We start from the raw sequence: 24,464 nt of genomic DNA on the forward strand, positions 1-24,464 counted from the left end.
AGCCTACTCTTATTTGTTATTATTTTTATTTAAAAAGAGTCCTTCAACAGTAACAGAGTTTGGACCGTAGCAAAGGAAATTCAAAAGAGGCATTGCCTGAAGACTTGGCAGATAACGGATTCATCTCTCTAGTTCTGTGGGGGTTTTTTCTCTCTATTCCTTTAAGATGTAACTTTTAAATGGTAATTTTGTCTTCAACTGCTGTCATTTTGTTAGCACATGCACAAACAATCTTGATAATACTGGTTGATCAACCTCAACCCAACAATTTGACTCCTTTCAGAGCAACACAAGACACAAAGAACACGTGTAAGTAATGGATTAAGAGATGATTTGAAAGGGATTTGAGTCCTTCCTGTACATGTAAAGTTTCAGAGACTACGTTTGGGAGAAGCATTAGTTTTTTTCCCGCGATCCTTTTTCTCCCCAAGTTATTCTGTAAAATGTTCCCTTTTAAGTTCTCGGACACTCTAAAAAGACCTCTGATTTACCCCTTTAGAGACGTCGCTGGCTTCTATAGAGTGAAGTCTCTTTCTCTGTGTTTTCCTCCCCTGCAGACATTTCCTGTTCAAGCAGGGCTCAGGTTCATCAGCCCTCCTGTCAGGCGCGGGGCAGGGATACCCTCTGACTTCTGGGACGGTGTACTCCCCACCGCCACGGCCGCTCCCTCGCAGCAGCGTGACCAGGCCGCTGTTTACCTTCAACAAGCCTCACCGCTGCTGCAACTGGAAGTGCACAGCCCTGTCTGCCTCCCTGCTGACCCTCACGCTGGCCCTGCTGCTCACATATGTCATTGGTGAGTCACCACTGAATTGTTGTACCTTTTGGATGATGAGGTTCGTTGGAGAACCCGCTGGTAACGTGGCACATTAAATCTCCAGGAAAGAATCGCGTAAACGGGAAGGTTTAATTTATTTTTTTTTTTATTTTAATTCAGACTTCTTCTGGTGAAGAAATACAGGGACAACAAACAAAGAGAAATAAACAAAAACAGGGCGATCGATATGCGTTAAGAGCCAGGCGGCTGAAATTTGTCCACTGTTGCTTTCAAGCAGTATTGTATTCCAAACGTGACCCCTTGTAGAATACTTTAAATTGCAAATTAGCCGTCCCAGACCAAAGCACTGAAAACCAGTAATTATCCTGTGATGACTACACACAAACACACACACAAACACACGCCCCCACACATGCAAAGGTTCATTTAATGTTTGTCTTCCCCACACACATACACACACCCCAACGCCCATATAGCACACAAACAACTTTCTCATTAAATTCATGCCATTCTTGTGTATTTTTAATATCTTATTCAGTCCACGTTCATCCTACGACTTCATGACTTTACACTTTTTTATTAATATTTAAATATTTTTGCTGCAATTTACCTAATACTCAGTGCAACCAAAAATTTCATTCGTTTTTGGTCTTATTACTTAAACCTGTCATTTTGTTCTGCTTCTGTTAACCATAGCATGAAAAATGCCATTAATACAGTATGCTGCAATTATTATTTATTTTTTTTACATCCCTTTATTTTGTTCTTTAATTGCCAAACCGAATGAAACAAAAACCAATTAAGTTTGGTTATAATATGCTTACTGGGAAGTAATGTTGCTGGGGTACAGGTTATTTCAAAATAAAAGATGAGCATTTAGGGTTTCACTGAAGCGTCCAGTTGAAACAGCTGAACCAAAAGCGTCACAATACAATAAGAAACTGGTTACTTAAATGTGTTCATAATTATTTACAACTAGAAACCACTACATACATATTTCAATACAGAATTAAAAGACATCATTATGTTCTTTTATTACTATTTTAATTAGAAAAAACACATTATGAATGTATTTTTTTTATTTAAAACTTTCATAATAATACAAAGTGGGACTTAATAATACAAAACATTTGTAACAGGCACATAGATGCAGTCAGTCTTGGTCAGATTCAGTACGAATTTGCTGTTTGTTTTTTTCTGGTTATTTTTACTTGAATTCTGTTAAAAACTAAATGAACAACTCTTTCTTGCTCCATTGCATAATGCGTAAATCTCTATATTACAATGCAACCTCTTGGTCAAACTCAGTGTTGAACTTCCTGTTGCCTATTCAGGTGTTCAGGGATGTTTTTTTGTTTTTTTTGAAAGATCACGTAGCTCTGAAGTCTTTGAAATGACAGAATTATGCTCCAAAGGAAGGTTAAATAATACGAACCCATAATAACGACAAGACACAACCTCTTCTTTTTTTTTAACTATGGCTTTATGTGTTTAATTTCAGGATTCATATTCATCTCTTTGAAATGCTGTCATGGCACTGATGGTTTAGGCTTTTGCTTCCACTAGTTTTGATTCCTTCAGGAGCATTAGTATGAAATCATATATGCTAAACAAATTCTTCACGTTCTATTTAATCAATATATCCAATATTAAAGTGATATTGGAGAGCTGAATGACTATTAAAAACGTGGCTGAGATATCTTGATCATTTGCTTAACGGAGGGGATATTATGTATTTTCCAGGCACATAGTTCCCTTTTTTCAACAAAATTTATTAACTATGCTACCTTCAGTTGTTATAAAACATGCTACATATATAAAACGTAGCAAAAGAAATTTCACTTTGCAATTTGATGGTGCAAAATTGGCCTCTGTCTCTTTAAGAAGCTCCTACTCTGTCCTGTCATCACTAATCCCATCACGATGACAAATTTTACTGGACGATAAATTGTTCCAGAAGTTATCCTGAGAAATGATGATATTGTTGATTTGCGACAATTTTCAAGTAACGGCATAATAACACAGGAACGCATTCTCATAGGTTGATAAACTTTAAATTCTACTGAACATTAAACACTGGAAGTGGAAGACATTTTAAGTATCCAAAATAAATAATCAAAACAACAAATAAAATAAATTTTTAAATCTCTGTAAAACAAAAATTGGGCTAGTTGAGGCCAGAGCACCAGACTGAAGACTTTGGTCATCCAGTTTTTGATTGAAAGAGAGAGGCAAAAGAAAAACAACAACAACTATAAATCATGTAAAATAAAATTTGTGAGTTCATTTTAATTTATTATGGGATTTTTTGTTTATTGTGACAGGTCTAGTCATCACAGCAATACTCCTTCTTGATGCTGTTTGCAAGTGTTCTTAGGACCAATAACCTGAGAAGCAGTTTTTATAAAAATCTAAACAGATTTATTCTCAAAATGGAGAGGTCTAAAAGTCGACTAGTTGGTCTAACCTCTGGTTTAAACCGCCTTTTCCTTCCTCTTTACAAAATTGCTCTGCTGTGTTTTGGTACATCACATATGCCCAGTTTATGGTTGTAAGTTGAAAAAAAAAACATATAAAGATACAAATTATACAAATATTTTCATAAAACATTGTATATGACGTCATCATATCCCTAAATCTTAACTTCATTTCTTCTGTAAATTAAACATCTAAAGCATCCTGACTCACACCCTGTGCCGTATTCTGCACCACGCCAGTCGGTCCTTTCCCGTTACATCGGTTCCCCGGTCTTCCTTAACCTTGATCGGGCCCCTCCACCTCGGCTGTTTGGCCCCCCCTTCGCGGCCCCATCCGCAGGTATCCCAACCTCTTCACCTTGCCAGTTCATTTCCCTCCTGTGGTGGTGCTCAAGGTCAGGCCTGGAGCGGGCAGGGGTTTGCATTAATCACACACACACACACACACGCACACACACGCGCGCACACGCACACACACACACACACACACACACACGCACACACACACACACACACACACACATAACAGACAGACATCACACACATCCAGGCGAATCCATGCAGATTAATCCCCAGGCTGAGCCATGCTATTCCATTAATGTCCCAGCCCCGGTAATTAGTGCATTAGCGAGAAGTGTGAGCGATGACTTGGAGATGACACCACCTTTTAATTGGTGTCATGCTCCTCTCCTGTTTGCTGGTGATTGATCTTCCTGTTGACGTCACCGAGGCGATTGCGCCAAGACGCACGGGAGGCGAGCGTCGATGACATGTTCGCCTGTAAATCAACGAAATTCACGTTGGTCACAGACTTAATGTCTCTGTCGGGGGGGTTGGGACACAGGCCGCCACATGATTAGGTTCATTACATAACGATTCTGCAACTTTAATGAATTAACTAGGAGCCGGTGACAGCGAGGGGAGAAAGAGAATTTACCCCGGTGTGGTTTTGCGTTTTCCTCGCCATCCTCAAATAACCGCTCAGATTTCTCCTGGATTTATTGATTTCAAGTCAGTCCCTCATTAAATCAAATTTAAGCGGAGGATTTATTCTCATTATCATAATGCAATTCAGAAGAAAATCATTTATTCTGCTTTGAGAGCTTGATAATTTATTCCGAATATATTCGCCGCATATCTGGCTGACCTCATGCACTGAGGTGGGTAGTTGTTGCATGCTAAATATATTAGCGCTATAAAAAAAGAAAGAAGATTTTATGTTTAATTTATTTTCAATTCATTTTGTTTTACATTGAAAACAAATAAGCAGTTTTCAGGAATCTATGACAGCATAAAAAATATATTTAATAAATAAATAATAGCTTCTTCTGTAGAGTCCTCTTGTCTGCCATGTTGCAACAGGAGTAGCATGCTAATTTACGTTATGTCAATACTCCACTTTATTGATAGTCATTCTCTTAAGCTTTTGGCTTTTTTTTGCCTAAAATTGTTATATCTCTGACCGATTTAAAATTATTATTATTATTATTTATCAAGACAGTCAGTTTCCGAGACGAATTGCGATTGGGATCTGTCAAAAATCTACCAAGTTATGCTAAAGTAGTGGCAGCTTTAAAAAAAAAAATCTCTATTTCATCTGTTTTTGTTTAGATTTTGACAAAATGTTTCATAAGAATAAGACTAACAATATTTAATGGTAACTTCTGGCCAGTTTTTATGACACTTTGGACAATTCATCTTTCGTAGTCAGTTTCAAGTCTTTGAGCTTGGAAAGCTTCGTCGTCATCCTAAACTTTAGCCGCCTCCATGTTTCCTGCATATATGATTATTGGAGCGAAAATGCTCACTCCGTCTTTTTGTGTGTCCCTAAAAAGTGTTCACTTTTTACACTTAAGCCTTTTCTTGTCAAGAAAACCTGTTCTGTTATTGTCCACGCGTATTTTCAGGCAGTGCTATGATGGATGCTCACCAAAAAGTCAATATAAAGGTTGCATTGTGACGTATTCATGATCAAACATTCGGGACTTTGTTTACTGGCACTAAAATATGTAGTGGTAAATTAACTTTCACCTTTTTTTTGCTTAATGTAAGTCAGAAATGTTTTCCCTTAAACAGCAATAATAGAATTGATGTAAGTTTTGTTTGCGGGTGTGTGTGAGTGTGTGTTTTTAAGTGAAATGGGTAAATAGTGACTTCCTGTCAGTTTCGCACTCCAAAGACTGCTAACTGAGTCTGGGCACTCCAGACATTTAATATAAATATAAAATATTCCCTTATAGTTTGTGCCAAGCTGGAATCAGACATCTCAGCGTTGGCCGCACTCTCCCCCCTTGGTAAAAATCATGTTAGCGCAGCTGTTACATTTGGCAGATCTCTTCCCCGGTTTTCTTTGTGACGTAGGGCCAAAGCTGTCTTGCGCTCGCAACAATCGCCGCCTGCTTCCTGCATGCAACAGAGCTCGCAACAGAGCTCGCCACTGATCTCACGCGCCCCTCAACAAAACACCGAGTCATCGCCGGAGTCGCCGTCGGGCCTTCTGCAGCCGATTGTGAACACGTTGGCGCGGGCAGCTCTTTGAGTCGCTCCTCCTCGGATTTATTTGCAGCCTTTTAGTGCCGTCTCCGTCAAGTTACGTGGGCTCTTTATTCATTTGGGGGGAAAGTAACTGGGCAAATAACGAGGCAACAATATTATGGCTCATATTAAGGTTTCTAATTAACACAACAATAGGACGATGCGTGATTGCTGAGATAACGCCGTGCCTAAGTGATTGCAGCGCGTGCCCCCTGCAGTGATTAGCGAAGGCAGTCCTCGTTTCTTCTTCTTCTTCCTTTGCTGCCCTCTTTCCACTCCTCCCATACCCCCTGGTGTTGCAAAGGCTGTGAATAGCTTTGTTAATTTGTTTATCCCCCAAAGTGCCCCTCCCTCCTGCAGTCGTAGCTTGTTATTAAGCAAAACACGGCCATCAGATATGAAGAGCCGGCATCGCGGCGGCGAGCGCGCGTGGGGCGGGGGGGGCATTAAAGGATATAAAGGAGAGATAGAGGACAGATTAAGATTGGATCTGTAATCTTGAAGAATATTACCACTGACGGACGGCGCTACCTGTAACTCCGCTGTGGACGCTCGGGCCTCATTTGGGATGTAAAAACAAAAAACAAAAGTAAATCATTTGGAGCATTTTCCTTCACAATTAATGTCTTTCTGTTTAAAAATTTTTTTTTTTAAATTGCGATCTTCGCTTGCTCGGTCGTATCCGAGAAAAGAAGATTCGTTTTTGAATGATAACCGTTTCTATGGCAACAGGGGGAAGCTCCTGACGCAAGGGAAATGAGCTAGTCAGCAGCAACCTGCAATCCAATAATCAGCACCAAATCACATTTCAGCCAATTGCACGCGCACATACACACACACACACACACACACACACACACACACACACACACACACACACACAAACACAGACAACTTGTGTTGTAAACCAAGATCTTCTTTATGGTTCTGCTGTGCTACATGTTGCTCCAGGGGACCTGGTATTTTCGCAAAGAGCCAAATGAGTCATTAGTGGCTCAGAGTTTATTACTTTAATGTGTGTTGTTTTTTTGTTGTTTTTTTTTCTTCTCTTCCCCTCAGTAAATCTAGTTTCGCAGTTTGACGGTGAATAAGCTGCAGAAGCCGAATGTTAATCGCAGAGGTCAAATGCAGTGCAGGCTCCAGCTGCGGACAAGAGTGGCGGGGCGGGGGAAGAAGGAAAAAAAGAAAAGTGTTCATTAGCTACGGCAAATGATTATTTCCTTTGAGATAAATCTGAAGATTACCTCCTAATTAAGTTTTCCAGACCCCGAGGTGACACCTTGCAATGATTGTTGGGAGCGAGACACAGGTCTGGAGCTCAGGCGCATTCAGAAATAAATGATTACGCCACACTTATCTTGTTAGAGAGGCCCGGTAAACATTTCACATTTACAGTGCCATCGCAAAAGCATTTATCCTTTTTCATAATTTTTAAGCATCACAGCCAGAAACTGCATATTACCGGGATTTAATCGGCGCAAAGTAGTGCACAATTGTGAAGTGGAAGTAAAAGGATTCAACTTTTAAAGTTGTTCTCAAATAAGAATCTGAGGTGTAGTTTGCATTTATATGTGCTGAAATCCAGTGAAGCCTCGGTGCAATTTAACGTTTAGTAAATGTGGCTGTTTTGCTTCTTCAGGCCTCAGGAGTTTGCTGCAGAGCATTAGTCAGTAAACAACATCAGCTGCATCGTTACTTTTTAAAGCAATGTAAATCAAGAACAATTACGATATAGAAATATATTGTATAATATAAAGAAAAGTGCTAAAGCCTCAATAAAAGTAAATGCAACCAGTAAATGTTGCAGACTTTGACGGATTAACTGGTTTCGCATATTTAAGAGTCTCGTTTTTAAATAGTTTTAATTTACCGAGCAGATAAATCCTTAGTGGCTGGAGCTGAGTTGTTCCTGCTTAATCTGTGTTTCTCCTCCAAATGTCCTAGCGTGGCTTGTCTGTCTCAAAGCTCCAAGCTTATTATAGCTTATCATAAGTGAACTGCTTGCTCAACGCTGCGCTGCGTTGTTGACCATTCTGGCTGTGAAGTTGAGAAACCGCAGTCAAGAAGTGAGGAACACGGAATACCAACAATGCTCTTAACAAGGAGAAAGCACACCTTGAGGATTCTCGTTTGTTAAATACGAATCCTACCATCAAAATCCTGGCACAAGTGTTAGAAATACACACTATACTTGGCTTTACACGCACATGAGGTTTAATAATATCCAAAAGGTTTTAAAGTGCTTCTTTGGGAGGCGGTTTACAAGGTTTTATTTTGACCTTTCTTCTAGGAAAGCATTTGTTAGGTCAGACGCTGATGTTGGATGAGATGGCTTGGCTCACAGTCGCCGCACTAAGAGCGTTCTGTCAGGCTGAGGTCAGATCAACCCAAGTTGGTCACTGGAGATGGTGGTAGGAGTTTGTTCTGTAATTGGTAGGTTGCCGGTTCGAAGCCGTGCTCAGACTATCTCAGTCCATGGGCAAGAGACTTCGGACAGCCGGTAGCGTCGGTGCTTGATGAGGTGCTGTACAAGTACACGCCATTGAGCATGTACAATATGTCTTAGTGGACATTTCTGTAAGCACTGGTACATGATCGTGAGAGGCCACCAACATGACTTTCCAACATGAGCTTCTATAGCATCAAGAGTTAGCGAAGCGGATGAGCTAAGATCTTGGAAAAACAACCAAAAAAATTTTTCTTGATACTTGAGTGAAGTTGGAACACCCCTCCTTCTTCAAATCAGGCAAAATTGTGCACAAACGTTTGTGCTACGTTTGTGCAGCAAACATTTTCGTTTGTGCTGCTATCATTTTAAAGATGGTAAGAAATGTTTCCAGAGGTCATGAAAGGTCAACCAGCCCACCCTGCCTTCTTCAAACCAGACAAAATGGGTGTCAGTCAACTCGACTACATTTATGTGCTGCTTTGGCTTTGAAGATACAAATATTTGTGCGTAGCACAAACGTTTCACACCATTTTTGTCTGATTTGAAGAAGGTGGGGGAGCAGCTCCACTCAGGTAAACAAACTTCACTCAGGCAAACAACTTCGTTGACCTGAAGACCACATTAGATTTGGAGTTCAGTTTTCAGTAGTTCATCTTTTACACACTGTGCATCCTGCTTTTGTTCCCCACTATGTAATTTTTCAGCAGTGGCTGGTTACCTTTGTTTCCACAATGTTATGAAACCAATAACAATCGCCTGGGTTTAGTGTAGCGGCAAGAACATTTTATGAAAGGACTCATTTTATGGTGACATCTTGTCACAGAATAAGACCCTCTTATTCTTTCTGATACAATTTTCATGCCTAGGTTTTTATTTATTTTTTTTACACCTTTGACCAAGAACATTTTATGATCGTCTAAATTGGTGAGCATGGAGGACTGAGCAAATATTTTTAGCAGTGTAAGTGTGATGATAAACTGATGGACTTCAAGGTGCAAACCTGCTTGAAGAGGCTGAATAGAAAATATTCTCCGGTAGCTACAACAACAACGTAAAAAATAAGATATTTTAGTGGGAAGCAGCTTGTTAGCTACTGTAGGTCTAGCAAAACACATGAAGTATTTTAATTTGAGGAAATACAGAAAAAAATAGTTTATTTTGACTTTAGGTTTGCTACAGATGTGAGAAATAGTCAAATCCATAGAATTAGCATCATCATCTGTTATTTTCTTGCTAATCTTAAATGGTTTAATATTCAGCAAATATGCAGAATACTTATATCTTTATTATATTTAAAATGATCTAATATCTAATATTTCACATGAACTGAAAACATTTGAGCAAAACAAAATCAGACGTTTAGAGAAAAATTGTTTTAACAGTAGGACAGTGAAAGAAAATTGAAGTTCTTGTCGCTTGTTACCTATTCAGTCAGCACTTACTTTTTTATTGAAAATGTGAATAAACAGTGTCTTAATAGTCCAAACATATTGTTTAAATAAATCTATTGTACTGAACATTAAAGTTTTTCAGTCTTTCACAGATAAGTAAACACACTCTTGTCACACATTGATTTAAATCTTATATCCCAACTATAGAAGAATTAACCTCAGAATTGATTTTTGCTTTATGCCACTTCTGTGTGATTCACAAACCTGTTTACGTACCTAACAAAGTTTTCATTCAAAGTGTACAGTAAGCCCAGACCACTGTGGCTTCTGTTTGATCTAAAGATACAGTAAATATACAGGTCTAAATCAGCAATGAAATTCATAAACATAACATAATAATAAAAATAACATGGACTTATATCTAAACCCTAAAATCAGTTCTTTTATTTCCTTAGTAGGTAGTTTGTTTTAGCCACATAGACGCCTAGCATAGGCTGTTATTTTAGTTAAAGCTGTAGTTATGGGATTGAATTGAATAAAATAACTGTATGATCACATTTCCAGTTGCTAGGGAGCTTTTTAAAATAGAACAAGGCAAACTTTAACAAAGCAAACTGCAAGAATAGAAGAGAGTCAAGGGCAATTATTGGGATTTGTAGCTTAACGGGTTTGCTTTAGGTTGCCGCTTTTAGTCTGACGGACATGAAATTATTAGCCGAGCCGACCAAGTTGGAGGTTTAGCGAACTGAGCAACACGTTGAACGGTGAAGAGATTCACATTAAATTGAAATCTTTGCCTCAAACAATTTCAGACTTTTGAAAGTGTAGAGCTTTGCGTGTGGGCATATAAATGTAGGATGCCTGACAAGATGTGGTTCTAATGTGAGACAAAACAGTGAACATGCTACCCAGCACAACTGCCCCAGGCTCATGTATGTTCTCTTTAAAAAGAAAAAAATAAATAAATAAATAAATAAATATATATATATATGTATATATATATATATATATATATATATATATATATATATATATATATATATATATATATATATATATATATACAGTACAGACCAAAAGTTTGGACACACCTTTTAATTCAATGAGTTTCCTTTATTTTCATGACTATTGACATTGTAGATTCACACTGAATGCATCAAAACTATGAATAACACATGTGGAAATATGCACTAAACAAAAAAGTGTAAAACAACTGAAAATACCCCTTATATTCTAGTTTCTTCAAAGTAGCAACTTTTTGCTGTGATTACTGCTTTGCACACACTCTGCATTTTCTTGATGAGCTTCAAGAGGCAGTCACCTGGAATGGTTTTCACTTCATAGGTGTGTCCTGTCAGGTTAATAAGTGGGATTTATTGCCTTATAAATAGTCATAAAATAAAGAAAACCCATTGAATTAGAAAGGTGTGTCCAAACTTTTGGCCTGTACTGTATATGTACAGAAGGTTGCTTTAGCTGTTGGAGAAGTTTTGGATACTGGTAGTGCCAACGTAAGAAACAGTCTAAGACTACACTGAGGCCAAAACGTCGTACAAACATTAAGAAGTGATGGATTGTGCAGACACGTGTCACAGGCCATTTAATTCACGGCTGATTTGCGAAAGAAGGTTTTATTGTTTAAAAAAAAATAGTACTCCATCACAAAGTGTGGAGTGGGAGTAGCAATCGAGTGGGAGTGAAAAAAAATAATCTAAAGTTTGAATTTATTGCTTCATCGTTCATATAAAAAGTCCTTCTGATTACATTTGAAGTTTTGCTATAGGTGCAATGTAATTACAGTAAACACATCTCAGCAGAGAGAGCAGAGCGAAATACTCCTTGGGCTGATTTTTTTTTTTTTCCTTCTTTCTCTACAAGTACAAAAGACAAAGAAGCAAAGAGTTAGAACAAATCCATCTAGGGCCAAAGACGTGATAAATAAAAGGACAGTCCAAGTGTAAATTGGAAAAGTTCAAATGTTTTCTGTGGAGAAAATCCACTGCTTTTATTTACTTTTATTGAACTTTGCCTCAGTGTGTTCTACCATGCACTGCAACCCTTCAGCTGCTGCAAAATAATAAAAAAAAGTATTTATAGAGCACGTTTAACTTTTTGCAAGTCTCTTCTTAGGCTAACTAAAACCAAAGCAGAAAAACAAACCAACCAACATATAACGGTATATCCGTTGGCACGCAGCTCTCTCTTTTTATCAATGTTTGTAACCAGAATATTTTGGTCTTTAGGCCACTGGTTTAATGTCTTTTAAACTACAATAAAATAAATATCGAACGTGCCAACATGTTTTCTCGGTTAAGTTATTTCTAATTTAGATATTAATGTGAAATTCACTTCAAATATTGGTAACAAGCCAAGAAATCCTAAGAATAAACAGGAAACAAATTAGTTATAATTAATGGACACATTTGGGTTTTTTTTTGTTGTTGTTTTTATCTGGATCGCATGTTACTTACTGCAGTGAAAACACAGCAAAAACGTACAGGACATTTTTCTTAAAACGTATTTCATACTTTGAGAAAAATCTTTTTTGGAATAATTCGCCTCAAGACGTAGATCTCCTGCATGGAGAAACTGACCCACTCTTTCATGCAAACAGTCTTCTCATCTTCTCAAAGTTTTCACTGCTTTCCAAACATTTTTCATTCGGGTTGTCTGGGCTATTAGCCGTATTTCCATGAATGTTTTTTTTTTTTTAAGGCACATTTTGAAGTAAAGAAAAGATTGATGGATGTGTAAAAATTCAAAATAACATCAACTTTGCAAAAATGTCTTTATGCTCACTTGAGGTGTTTGTTTTGGGGCTTTTCTGAAATAGAGCTAATGTGCTAACGTCGCAAACATTTACCTCACATGACCGGCCAGCATGTAACATCCCTGATACTGGTTGACATGACAGAGAAATTACAACTTACCTGATAGCAACACATTCCTGAAAACCTTTCCGTTTTTCTGAGATGTGCGGTCCATGCTAGTTAGCGTCCCCTACTTCATGTTTATTACAGTCATTCTGATCGTTGCTATGGAAACGATCGATCAGTTGTGCATAACTCAAATGCAGGGGTTAAAAAGTCATATGAGATCAGGGTTTCCCCCAGAAAACCTGCTAAGCTCGGTGGTCGGGGCGCCGAGGCGGACCACCGCCAGTCCACTGGGTTTTTGTATTAAAAGATGTTAAGTACACAGGAAAGGTACAAATATTACTGGGTAATTACATGTTACGGGTAGTTAAAGCATGATGGGCCGCCAGGCTTATTATTATAAGCCTGGCGGCCCATCATGCTTTAACTACACTGAGGGAACCCCTGATAATCTGTACATCACTTCTCACTTAATGATATCTTTTTAAATAAGCTTTCTAAGAGTATATATATATATATATATATATATATATATAATGTTTTTACAGTCATGATTTTAAAGTGTAGCAGGAAGCCGGAGCGCCCGGACAGAAACCTGCAAATTTCTTTTTGATATTTTATTCATGAAATGTAATTACAAAATGTATTTCTGACATTTTGTAATTAAATGTCAGAAATACATTTAATTATTTCTGAGCCTTTATTGTGAAATAAAGGGTCTAGGGGCCTTTATTTAATAGTAGTAGACAGGAAAGTGGGTTATGAGAGAGGGGATTCAAACCCAGGACTTCGCTTTCGAGAGGAGGGGCTGGAGAAACCGTCGCATTAAATCTTTTTACCCGGTCTTTCTCTTCTTCCTTTCCTGTTGATAAAGGTAAATGAAGCCCCTTCTGAACATGACGATGTAGAAGCAGTTGTGATAGTTGGTGGACTCATTTTAAGCGATAAAAAAAGAAAAGGCGTTTGATAAAATATGGAGCCGCCCTATTTGCTGCACTATGATTTGGAGGCGAGTTATGTTTTTTCGTAGTTAAGTTTTAACTGAATAAACATAACCACATATAATAAACATATATAAAAATGACCTTTACATATAGTAGTAAACATTTCCACATGTCACCTCCGATGTCCACCAGACTCTCAGTTGCCATGTCAACTGTTTGGGATTCCTCTTCGTTCTTATGTCACCGCGCTTTCTGATTGGCTACCTGTCACATTCAACAGGCTGGTTCTTGCTCCCAGCCAGGGAAAACCCCACAGGTTTGAAAACCCCACACATCGGGCACATTCAACACACCACACACTGCAGGATGTTGTAGGATTGACGTAAAGGGAAAATCGGGGCAAAAAAAAAAGGCTTCAGCGGGAACACCAACATGCAGAAGCATTATCTGACGGTTTCTCCTGGCCTCTCCCGGGCCGCAGCAGAATTGCTAAGTCTTGACCGGTCCGCTGTAATGAAATGGTTGGAGACCACTGGTTTAAAGGGTAATTTTCATATGCAGTCCCATCTCAACCTTACACAAACCGACATAAACATGCAGTGAATAAGTCGATTTTCAATCAGTTTTCTGCACCAGTTATTAATAAACACTGAGGCTCTTTCAATGTGAATACATTTGAAATTTTAAATTGACATTTGTGACTGTATACAAAAGAGACCAGCAAATGTTACAGTAAGCATATTGCGAGGGAACGCAAAAGAAAAATGTTTCCTCATGTCTCCTAGAGGGCTCTGTAGGAAACATAGCGATTGTGCCAGCTTTATTCTCCATTTCTAAAACAAGTTAAGAACTTCCCTGGCTGTGTACTTGGGACAGTTCATGAAAAAGAATGGTTTTGTAGAAGTCTGCCAAGATATTGGCAATTTTGGTTTAACTTAACAAGACTTAATTCTCCCCAGTAATTCATCGGCTAGTCCAAAATTGATACAGCAAACTTTTAATGGGTATGTTTTTTTCTTCAGCAGTGGAGTCTTGTGCGGTAAGCAGGCATCTTTATGTCACTGGATTATAAGGCGCGCTGACAATGAATGGTCTAGTTTCGATTGTTGTTGTGTTTTTTTTCATATATAAAGCAGACAGGACTATAAGGCTCATCAAACAAAACAAAACCGTCAGATAAGTCAGTCAGTCAAAGCACAGTACGTATCACTCCGCTACGCTCCTCACTGTGGCAGCCGTAATGTAACATAACTAAAACATTTTGACAGAGCGTCGTGAGCCACACAAAATCACTTGTAGGTCAGTAAGCACAACCGGACATAATCCATATGAATTCACTAGAGGACGCTGCTTTACTCCAGAACAACGTATAAGGAGCACTGTTGTTTTTTTTGATAGAATTAAAAGCTCTTATAGTCCAGAAAATACGGTAATTGAGTTATTATGGCAACACTGTGACATTCAGAAGTTAAGAGATATATCTGTATGTTTTGAACATATTTATGAAACGCTTCTTGTGCGATATATTGATAATGAGGAACTTTAAAAAAAAAAAAATTCATTAAATGCTCACGACTGGAATTGATTAACATCAGCTCTTCCATAAAATATGCTTGGACCACAATCCGTCCGCCTCCCAAGCCATAATGGCATAACTTCAATAAACAGCTGAAATTACACAAATAGCATATTACAACGATCATGGTCCAGTAGACCAGGGAAACAATCCAGTTCTGTTTCCCAACTCAGCAGTGCAAAGTCCAAAACAATGCTCATCCATCTCTCAGCCTTCAGCTCCCGGAACTTCACAGCTTCAAATATCTAATTTGAAATACAGCGTGACATAAAACACCAACAGGCAAAAATCTCAGTAAAACATGACTTGTAGCATTCCAAATTTTAGCGCTGTGGCGAACTTGTGACTTGATTTACTGTTGAACAAAAACTGGGATTTTATTAGATTGTCATTTAAAATAAGAATAAAATCACGACATCAATCATCATGTTGAAATAACTTGATTCCAGTGTTCAGGCTGCCCGCCCTGATATGCAGTTTGCTGTGTATTTCACACAGAAGCAGTCGGTGAATCAGTTGCACAGCGGCGCGCTCGTTCAGCCTGCGTGCAGAGGATTACAACCTGTTCTGATAACAGATGGACGGCAGGAGGTCAGTGATTGTATACAGAGGTAATGTCAGGGGGTCGGCTGAGCCCGGCTGATGGCTGTCAGAACGAAGCCGTCGAGGTGCTGATTCGGCGTGGCGCCTAATGAAACATTGCCTCCCATCAAAGTTATTTAAACAAGTGGCTGCCTATTGTCTGCAGCCGATCAGCGGCAATCTTCCTCCTCCATCGCACGGCTCTGTCAAGGGGGGCAACCAATTATCTACTCAGTAATGCTGAGTGGGTCGGACTGGCTGCTGCAACTTGTTTCCAGTAAGTCCTGGAGACTAGCGACTATTAGGAGTGTTCTGGCTCGGCACACTGCAGTTGGACACAAAGGCGCTGTCAGAGAGTGACTCAATCACAGCCTCTGTGTTCGGCGCCGTGCAAAAAGCCTTTACGCTCTTTATTCGAGCAGATGTTTTTCCAATCCCGCGCATAATTACTGCGCAGCTATGCGGGGATTTCACCTTTGACACGCTATAAATGTTTGCAACTGCATGTACGTGGGCGTATTAAGATAAACGTGAACAGTATTTTTTATAGTGTATGTTCTGCTCAGTGTACTGTCTGCAAACAGATAATTAGTCTGCTCCTACAAAAAGAAAAAGGGGGGGAGGGGAAGCAAACATTTGGAGGAAATTCTTCCTTCTTCAGAAAGTTTTTACATACCATGTTCGTTTTTAATTATTTTATTCAAGAAAACTATTCTGTTTGGTGATCTATCTATCTATCTATCTATCTATCTATCTATCTATCTATCTATCTATCTATCTATCTATCTATCTATCTATCTATCTATCTATCTATCTATCTATCTATCTATCTATCTATCTATCTATCTATCTATCTATCTATCTATCTATCTATCTATCTATCTATCTATCTATCTATCTGTCTATTTGAGGTTGAATTTAACAATGCTTCTTTTTTTTTGCTAATAATCCATAACAAACCCCAGTCGGAGAGCAGCTACTTGTGAACTAAGATCATATGACACATAAATTATTATTCAATATAAATTATTGGACTTGACCTCAGAAGGCAGTTGGTTGCTCTGGGTCTTATTCAGGAATGCCTGAATATATTGTATGTATAATATGAACGCAATACTTTTCAGATTTTCATTTGTTTGAAGAAAAGAGACAATCGTTTTTGTGTAACAACGCTACGTGGGGTAAATAGCACAAAAAATTAGGTTGAGGTTGTAGGAAGAGCAGCGCACCAATGCAGTCCTCAGCCAGCAGAACAACAACGGTGTTCGACCCTCACAAAAACCACAGAAGAAGAAAAAATAAACAAGCTCCTCTTAAAGGCACAGCACAATCGATTAACTGTAGATCAACCTCAGTAAATGACTGACCCTGTATGTCACCACATTATTAAACGTAGCTGCAAAAATAAATCGTCTTCCATTTTCATTTTCAATCCATGCGACAAAGTTGTAGTACTTTGTCTTGGTCTAACAAATAAAATCCAATGTTTTAGGTGTTGTGATTGTAATGTGATGAGCACCAAACATGAATTATATGACTTTGTTTGCCTGGGATTTCATGTTTCTTAGCATTAAAGAAAATGTGTGTGAATGCCAGCTGCACCCCGCCCGCTGCTTCATGCCTCATTGGTGCCGGTATTGATTGATCCACTTTCTCTTTGTTTCCACTCCTCTATTTTGGTCATCTCGACGCAGCTCAGAGAAACCCGCTGGCCTTTGCTAAAACTGCCCTAACAGCCGCACGAGGCTGTGGTAAAATTGCTTTAAATGGCCAGACAGACGGTTTCCGGGAGGCTCTGAATGGTGAGGGAGCCCTTTGGTAAAATGTCTCCAGAAGGTCAGAGAGGCTGCTCGGAAAATAACCCAGATATCTCCGATAGTTCACCGCGCTCGGGCACGGAAAGCGCGCACGGCAACTCGCATCCGGATCCAATTTCTCCCTCTCTCATGCCTTCTGATATGTTCTCCCACCGACACAGTGACAAACCTACGCACAGGCATATTTGGATTGAACCGTACAGTATGTTAGCAACAGTGGTGGTGGGCGGTGTCTGTTGGAAGGCCGGCATTACACGGCACAGATGTCCTGCCCGTCCAAACGAGCCGCACACTTTCTGCTTTCGACATGACTCAGCTTTCGGAAAAAGGGGGGGTCCGAGTCAGTGACATGGGCGAGTGGGAGACGAGCTGAGAGAGGAAGACGAGGAGAAGGCGGAGGGGGAGGGAGGGAAAGGGTGCAGGTGACAGAAAAAAAAAGAGAGAGAGGAGGCGTGATCGGATCCGAAAAGGGAGAGAACGAGAAAAAGATGCATGGAGGATGCAGCTGTGTTGCGCACTGGCTCTCTAGCTGTGACTAACCAGATAACGGCGACGACCGGGTAAGGCTTGGTAAACAAACACGACGATACTCGGCACATCTCTCCGATCGAGACGCCAGGTTCTTCATCCAGCCCCGTTCTGCCGCCTTATCCCCTTATCCAAATAAGGCCTCGCACTCAAGAGGGGGCAAGGTCAAAGCGTACGAGTCGCCGTGTCTTCAGCAGCAGATTGAGCTCCCGAATTAAAATGTCAGAGAACTCCGCGCTTATGCATGCAAACAGACACACTTAAACAGTCATGACAGTGGAATTAGTTGCTTTCAAGGAGTTGATGGAGGAGTGGGGAAGGGGAGAGGAGTGAGGAGCCACTTCAGGATCTGCTCCTTTTCAGAGTGAGGCGTAGAGGTTGGAGGGCAGGAGAGAACCCCTTCCCCCCCCCAGTACTCTGATATTAAGTTGGACTCAGATTTATTTTATTGGCTCTGAAGTCCCTTCTCTTCCACATTTATTTTCCTCATTTGTCTCTCTTCTCTCTCTCTCTCTCTCTGTGTGTCTGTGTCTTTCATCTCTCTCTGTTCTGGTTTCTCTTGTTGCCTCTTTTTCTTCCTGTCCCTCAGAAGTTTAGGCTTAGCTGGAGGCTGACACAGCCACACACAAATTCTGATGAGCAGCTGCCTTTACTGTATATATGCTAAGCCACGCGCCGACTCTAATGACAGATGCTCTTGAAAGCGTTTGCTGCCGGGCAAAGCGAGCTGCAGTCTCTGGTTGTCAGACGGGATCTGGTCTGCGGTTAGCTAGACGTGAACACGGCGATCGGAGCGCTTCGGCTCGCGCGAGAGTATTGATAAATCATTTTTAACTGACTGCAGCGCTACCTTGGTTGAAATGCATATCGATGGGATAGTATATTCACAGTCAATCTCAGCCATTGTTGCCCTGCAGCGAAGTCCAGGACTTGCTCTTTGTGTAAGAGGCATTAAATTGGTTTGCACGAGCGCACGCACACACACACACATTTTTCCTTATCTCCTACGCTTTCTCTCACCACAAGTGTGAAATTTAATCATCACTTGAGCCCACAATCCTTTCTATCTCATCTCGAGGCACACACAAGCCCGACAACAACAGCAACAACTGCAGCGATGGCTGCAGCTCAAGATTACTGCTGCCTCCGACAGCTCAAACAGAGCAGACTGTCTGGAAAGCTCATCTCCTCCCAAGCTGTTGTTTAAAACGGCGCCATTAGACACATTCAATTAATGTGTCTTCGGTTGTTAATGTACAGCGCCTTGCGATGGTTCCTACCTGCTGACATTTTTATTTATTTATTTAGTTGGGTTTTTCTTGCATTTTGATGTTTTGCAACCCTCAGCGACGGTGCGTTTTGTTGAAATGTGAAGCGATCGGCACACCATGAAGCTGCCACCAGCGTGTGTCAGCACAGCGGATGATGTGTTCAAGTCTCATCTGACCAAACTGCAAGCAGGATTTCTTCTGGCTCTTCTGTAATGGCCACATTTGCTGCATGACTGATAGTCATCCTGTCGACACCTTTTCCCACCTGAGCTGTGGGTGTCTGCAGCTCCTCCAGAGCTACCAGTGCCTTTTCGGATGCTTTTCTGAATAATCGCTTGTCGGTTAAAGCAAAGAAGGGCAACTTTTGGCCAAAGGCAACTCAGGACGCCTCCAGAAGTTAATAATGCTCATAAAGTTAATAACATGTCTTGAAATTGGGGACAAATAAATGTATTTGAATTTGAATTACATCCATTAAGGTATCACACATCAAAACAGATTTTGATTTAATACAGAAATTAAATAGAGTGAAAAAACTAAGTTAAGAGTAGGCAAGTTAAGGGTGTGAGCAGTCCTTTGAGTTAAGATTATGTCTGCAGAACACAGCTTTTGGGTTCTGCAAACCCAAAAGCTGTGCGTTTACAGTTTTTCCCACGCTCTTTCCACGAAATATATTTCATAAACAAACCCTGGTTTAAACTTCCCCACAACTTTGCCATTTAACCTTTGGTCTTCGTGATGCCTTCACAGGTCAGCTGTTTTCAAACATAAACTGAATCTATTGACTTAATTAGGTCAATATTATTTGTATTGTACATTTCAGCACCAGTCAATTATGAAACAGGAAGTAAACATTGCATTTTGTCAAATGCCATCATCAAAATCATCAAGCAAAGTCACATCAAATATGTTGATCAGTGTTTCACTTGCTACTAATCCAAAGGCTTTTAATTAACTCAGTGTTTCGGCTGTTTTGCAGTTTTCTGGGTGATTATTCCAGATTTGTGGTGCATAGAAGCTGAATGTAGATCCACTGCTCTGGATCCGCAAATGACTATTTGGACCTTCGACAGTGGCTCTCACTTAGACTAGAGCGATAAAGAAACATGAGACATCTTAAAAATATATATAATAACAAATGTATGTCTTAACTTTTTCAGTTTTTCATGAAATAATTGCATCTAATTTCCACAACAGAATGACACTAAAAGTGCTAATCATTTTTATGTAAACTTATCTTTCTTGACATGAGGCTAGAAACTATGTGCAAATACAACATCCTGTTTAAGAAGCTGTAGCCATATGAATAAAATTACTAGATTTTCTGCAGTAGGTATTCATCAAAAAATCTTAAGATGTCTTTTTAAAAAAGACCAGGTATTACTTGTGGCTCCAAATCTGTTTTATTTTGCCGAGGGACAAAAACGTATCTTTGGATTGTGGAGGTCGCAGACCTCCGGTCCATCTGAAAACAAAACAAAATCTAATTCACTGAAGTTTGTAGTTTTTGAATGTGATAAAAACACTGCGCTTTCTCTTGCTATCTTGTTCACAATTCCAACTCCTGGATCTTTCTCTTCTTTTAGCGTGTCTGTAAAAGCCACATGAGGCGGGCTCTGTCTTTGAACACTGAACTGCCTCGGTCTCTGCCGATCCCGTGTTCCTGCCCTCACCCTCTGCACTCGTCTCTCGGTGGGGAAGCCGAGGGTAAAGCAAGAACCTCCCTCCGCCCTCGCCCTCCTTCAAGCACCACCGTCCTATTACCTCTGGCACTCATCTCGCTGTCACACTGATCAATGATTCATGTGCACGAAGGCCCCGGCCTGTTAGCTCTCTGCACTGCTGCTTATTGCCACCACTGTGCCTGCTTCTCTTCCCCTTCCCCGGTTTATAATGACTGGACTCACTCTGGATCTGCCTCTGACGTGTGACGGGGTTGGTTTTTATTTCTTTCTATTTTCTCTTTCTTGCAAAACCACGAGAGAGTCAGAGATGGACTCGGACAAACGGATGGACAGACAGGCATGGTGGTGATGAGACAGGAACACGCTGAGCGCACGCTGCTCACACAAATGGCCGCACGCTGCGTCCCAGAGTGTTTCTGGGTGACTGTGTGTTTTACGTGTCCACGTGAAGGAGAAGGGAAGTTGAAATTCATCTCAAATGTTGTTTCGACTAAATCTGAATTGTTTTTACAGAAGAGCAAGTTATTTAGTCATAAAAATCTCTCTGAGCTTAGCTCCACGTTTGTAATACATACGGTAAATCTGTCCACTATTCCCAAATGTCATGCTAACTTCCAAGTTGTCTCTTGTGGCTATTTACTGCAATAACAGCTTTATTTGTCAATTTGCCCAGCAGTACTGGAGCTAGAGTAATATAAGACCTGGCATCAATGCTCAGCTGTGGATTAGTTCAGCCCTGCGTGGGAGTTTTGATTCACTAACTTCGGGTCTTTGGAGATCGTCGGGTGTGTCCTTTAATCCAACACCTGCAGTTGCTCATTTGACAATAGCAAACTCAAGACATAATTGTGGACAATGTTATGGTTCACAATGACAAACGCTGTCAAATCATCTGAGCCAACTGTTCACACAACAAATGGCAAATGTTGGTGCAAAAAAGAAGTCACAACGTTGCCTTATTGTCATATACATGGATGAGAGAGTTTAGATCAGACCTAAAAAAAATTCCTCCCAATCCAACTAATTAACTTTAATTATAGGCCCGACCCCAGAGTGAACCTGACATATTTGTTTTATGGATGCCTATTCGTTTCTTTTTAAAGCCACTATATTGCTTAGTGAATTTCCGTTTCCTCTTGTTTACGTTCATTAGCTGATGCGTTTCGGTTCCACGACGTGCTCTTGTGCCTCTGTCGACGAATTGAAGAAATACTTACAATAATCCGCACAAAGTCCGATCAGTGGTGAACTTTACTTTTCTCTCAGATCCGAGCGCAACTCGTCTTGGATGTGTGATTGATGGGAGCGGAGCCACATGCAGTGCACCGCCTTTGTTACGGTCTGATTAACACCTTGCGCACTTTCTTTACTTCCTCAACATGTTAAATTATCTTCTCTTTTATTTACACTGTAACAAGTAGATTAACAGAACTTTATACTGCAGGCGTATTAAATGCCCCATAGAATCCCGAGCCCGACTCGACCCAGCCATCAAGTAAATAATCAGAATTTTCAGTCAGGCTCTTGCTGTAAAGCTAAACTCTACTCTGAATATATTTCTATTGCCAGTCGCCAGCAGCTGTTGGGCCATAAGCCTAAGCCATTGCTACGCTACTCTGGATATCTAGTAAAACCGTTATTTTTTACAGTGTTTGAACGATAAAAGTCGTAGTAAATACGACGTGACAACAAAACGCTTTAAAATTGCAAAACAAAACGTGGTAATGCATAATTCCTGTTAGATCTGACCAGCAGTTTTACACAGTTTCTCTGACCAGCGAGGCAGGCGGCACATCGGCTCCGGTTGGTTCTTTGTGATGTCAGTGGCAGCTCATCAAAAGGGGGCAAATGAGATATTCCTCCTGTCGCACAGTAATTAATCGCGCAACAGGCCCTACCTGGTTATGGCAGCAAATTGGACCAGCCATGACAATTATAAAAAAACTAATTAAACGAATTAGTCCCCCCGCCAGCGTCTCGGACGCAGACACAAACAGTTGCAGTAGAGAGAAGCAGATGCCAACCCAAAATACAGGCAGACCTCAGGACGGGGCGCAGACCGAAGCCCAGGAGCCCCTCAGGGTCTGATCCCTTACCAAAGCAGCTACTAGCTGCTGCAGGTTACAAACTGGAAGTACTCAGTTTAATGCCCCAAACCTGCCTGACCAGGTGGAAAACAATGATCTCACTGGTCTTAACAGAAGATATATTGTATCCTCCTTGTTCCCTCGTTGCTCCAGTGTTTCTTTGGGTGTGTGCGCACATGCTTGGCGCCTGCAGACGCCAAGTGTTCTTGCGAAAGGTTAACAGCCATGAAACAAGAGAATGATGAGCAAGAGCAGGATCTGAAGGGCTTTTAAGAAGGTGTGGAGTGGTGAAGAGGAGAAAGCGAGAGAGCTGCTAAGGACTGCTGCTTCAGAGTCCTGCCTGGAGTGGCTTATGCTCGGCTAAAAGAGACGGTGGTGGTGGTGGTGGTGTTGGCGGAGAGATAAGGGGTGGTGGTGGCGGCGGTGGGTTATCCGGAAAACAAGAGGACCAAGAAAGGCAATTCAGAGGAGAGGAAGTGAGAAGTATGTGGAGCACGGAGAAGCCGAACGGCGGAAACGCTAACTACGTTCGTTTGGGAATAACTTGTCATACCTCACAAAGCACTCTCACAAACTAATTTATGAAACCATGATAGGCTGTTCCACTCCAGTGCGGAATATAATGCGGTTCGAACAGTGATGATGAATGCAAACCCACATTTGGCGCCGCAATAGTATATTTTATGTTTAATCCTAATGAAGAGAGCTGATAATGGGCTGTTGCTCGAAGGAAATCTCCGCTGGATTCGCTCTCCTTCCGTCGTCCTTAAATAAAAGTGTGACTCTAAGCGGCGCCGGTATATTTGCCTGTCGAGTTTCTCTTCAGCCCTGCTTCCTGTCCTCCACCTGCCTGCCCACGATGTCGTCCAGGTGGTTAGAATTGACTGTGCTGAAAACCAAATCCATGAAATTGAATGTATGAAGCAGATCATTTGGTGTTGCTGTTGGACATACAATTTTATTTAGCAGTTTTTTCTTCTTCTTCGTGTGAGAGGAGGGTGAGAGTGAAAGAAAGGAAGAAGAGCGAGTGAGAGAGCGATTGTATATTTTCTATCTTTGGTTTTTTCTCACTGTTTTTCACTGGGTGTTTATGTTACTTGTTTAGTTGTGATTTTGTGTCAGTTTGTCACGTTTTAAGGCGTTTTTTTGGGTTCGGGTGTGGCCGTCAGGCATGGTGGTTGGTGGTGGGGCTTTCTTCATGCTGACACGGAAGAACGGCATCAAGGTGGGTGCGGCGTGGAGCGTCTCCGTGCAGCGTGGAGGAAGTGTGTTTGGCTGTGGGGGGAGGTGATCGGACCTGGGTCCATCAAGTCAGCAGCTTGAATGAGCGGTGCTGTCATTTTGTTTGTGGAGAAAGTGGAGCAGGCTCAACAGTTGGTGGAAGCGGGCGTTTCTGTGGATGGTTTGTTTCTGCAGGTTTCGCCGCTGACTTTACCTGCAACTAAGGTAACACTGTCAAACGTGCCTC

The 24,464-nt window shown here is 40.7% G+C and overlaps 1 protein-coding gene across 1 annotated transcript in view; it reads left to right on the forward strand.

The window, feature by feature from the left end:
- Positions 1–24,464, forward strand: part of LOC102224860 (teneurin-1-like) — a 282,296-nt gene that overhangs the window by 106,467 nt on the left and 151,365 nt on the right. Inside the window, exon 5 of the mRNA XM_023328889.1 lies at positions 558–796. Within this exon, the coding sequence (XP_023184657.1) occupies positions 558–796 (239 nt within the window). The remainder of the gene's footprint in view (positions 1–557; positions 797–24,464) is intronic.

The sequence above is a fragment of the Xiphophorus maculatus genome, chromosome 23 (genome assembly GCF_002775205.1).
Source record: "Xiphophorus maculatus strain JP 163 A chromosome 23, X_maculatus-5.0-male, whole genome shotgun sequence".
Classification (NCBI taxonomy): Eukaryota; Metazoa; Chordata; class Actinopteri; order Cyprinodontiformes; family Poeciliidae; genus Xiphophorus; species Xiphophorus maculatus.